Source organism: Penaeus japonicus, unplaced genomic scaffold (genome assembly GCF_977035675.1).
Source record: "Penaeus japonicus unplaced genomic scaffold, GWHDUDI00000001_assembly GWHDUDI00000002, whole genome shotgun sequence".
NCBI classification, from domain to species: Eukaryota; Metazoa; Arthropoda; class Malacostraca; order Decapoda; family Penaeidae; genus Penaeus; species Penaeus japonicus.
In genome coordinates, this window is record NW_028234404.1 from 38,888,366 (window position 1) to 38,889,531 (window position 1,166).

Consider the following 1,166-nt stretch of genomic DNA (forward strand, 5'->3'; position numbering starts at 1 on the left):
GTGACCACCTATTCCCATTCCTTCAGAGACAGAAGTTGAAAAAAAAATGGCCGAAAGCTCATATAAATAAATAAATTAATATATACATATCTATCTATCTATCTATATATATATCCGTTAGAATAGTGGTTAGGAATAATTACAAGGAGTAAACGTAAGGATGGCGGAATTAGGATTGTTAGTAAATGATATGATACATGGCGTATGAAAGTAAGTGTAACGAAAGTAAATTTATGGCTTGTAACTTTAATAGAATAAATGGGATAAATGATAAGTGTGATTTTATGCCTATAATGAATCAATCGGAATGTTCAAGGGTAATCCGAAGAGAAAAAAAAAACGAAAACAAAAAAAAAAGTCCTTTACGGTTGTTATAAAAAGATTTGGTTCATTCCATCTGAATCCTTTTTCTTTTCCTTTTTTTTTTTACTCTTCTTAAGGCAACTTTAGGATTTATTTATCAAGCTTTTCATTGTCGAGGAAAATAAAGCATTCACCGCGTACACATTTCCAATCCTTTTGACTCTGTTCTCTCCTACACCTAGGCTGCCTTCGTCATAGCGGTATTCGCGACTGGAGGTCAAGAACGCAAGAAGAGGTCCATCCCAGAAGGATTAGCGAATCCGGATCACCTCATCCTCGCCGCTGCAAGTCGTCTCGATACCCACGGTTGCATCCTAAAGTTGCTGTGCCATCTGAGAGCCGACTCCCCCGATGCCCTTACATCCGAAGAAAGGATTCTCGTGGAAGTGTTTAATAATCATCCTGATATGTTTATAAAGGAGGGAAGGATCGTTGAAGGATATAGTGAAAATTTTAATCTTAGTCAAGACATAATACGCGTGTGTAACACAGTTTCGTGTTCAATTAAAGAAGCTTTACTGAGGAGTCTATTACGCCAAGTTTGGAGGGGTGTTTCCGGTTTAAAATAAAGATGTTAGTCAACAGTCAAAATACTTAAATAGTTACGATTAAAGGTATTATGGTATATATGTCTGTATAAAAGTAAATTATTATGAATTTGTGTTAAGTATATTTAATTCATAGGGCTAGAATTATGGACATTCGGAATGATTTATTCTACACTATAAACTGTATGTGTACAATATTGTATATTACGAAAAAAACTCACTTACCTATATTTTTAAGGCATATATTTTTTATAT

General features: G+C 34.3%; 1 protein-coding gene across 1 annotated transcript in view; it reads left to right on the top strand.

Moving 5' to 3' along the window:
- LOC147472334 (uncharacterized) overlaps positions 1 to 1,160 on the top strand; it is a 3,536-nt gene extending 2,376 nt beyond the window's left edge. The window contains exon 3 of the mRNA XM_086550803.1: positions 546 to 1,160. Within this exon, the coding sequence (XP_086406929.1) occupies positions 546 to 932 (387 nt within the window). The 3' untranslated portion in view covers positions 933 to 1,160. The remainder of the gene's footprint in view (positions 1 to 545) is intronic.
- Positions 1,161 to 1,166: the final 6 nt, after the last annotated feature.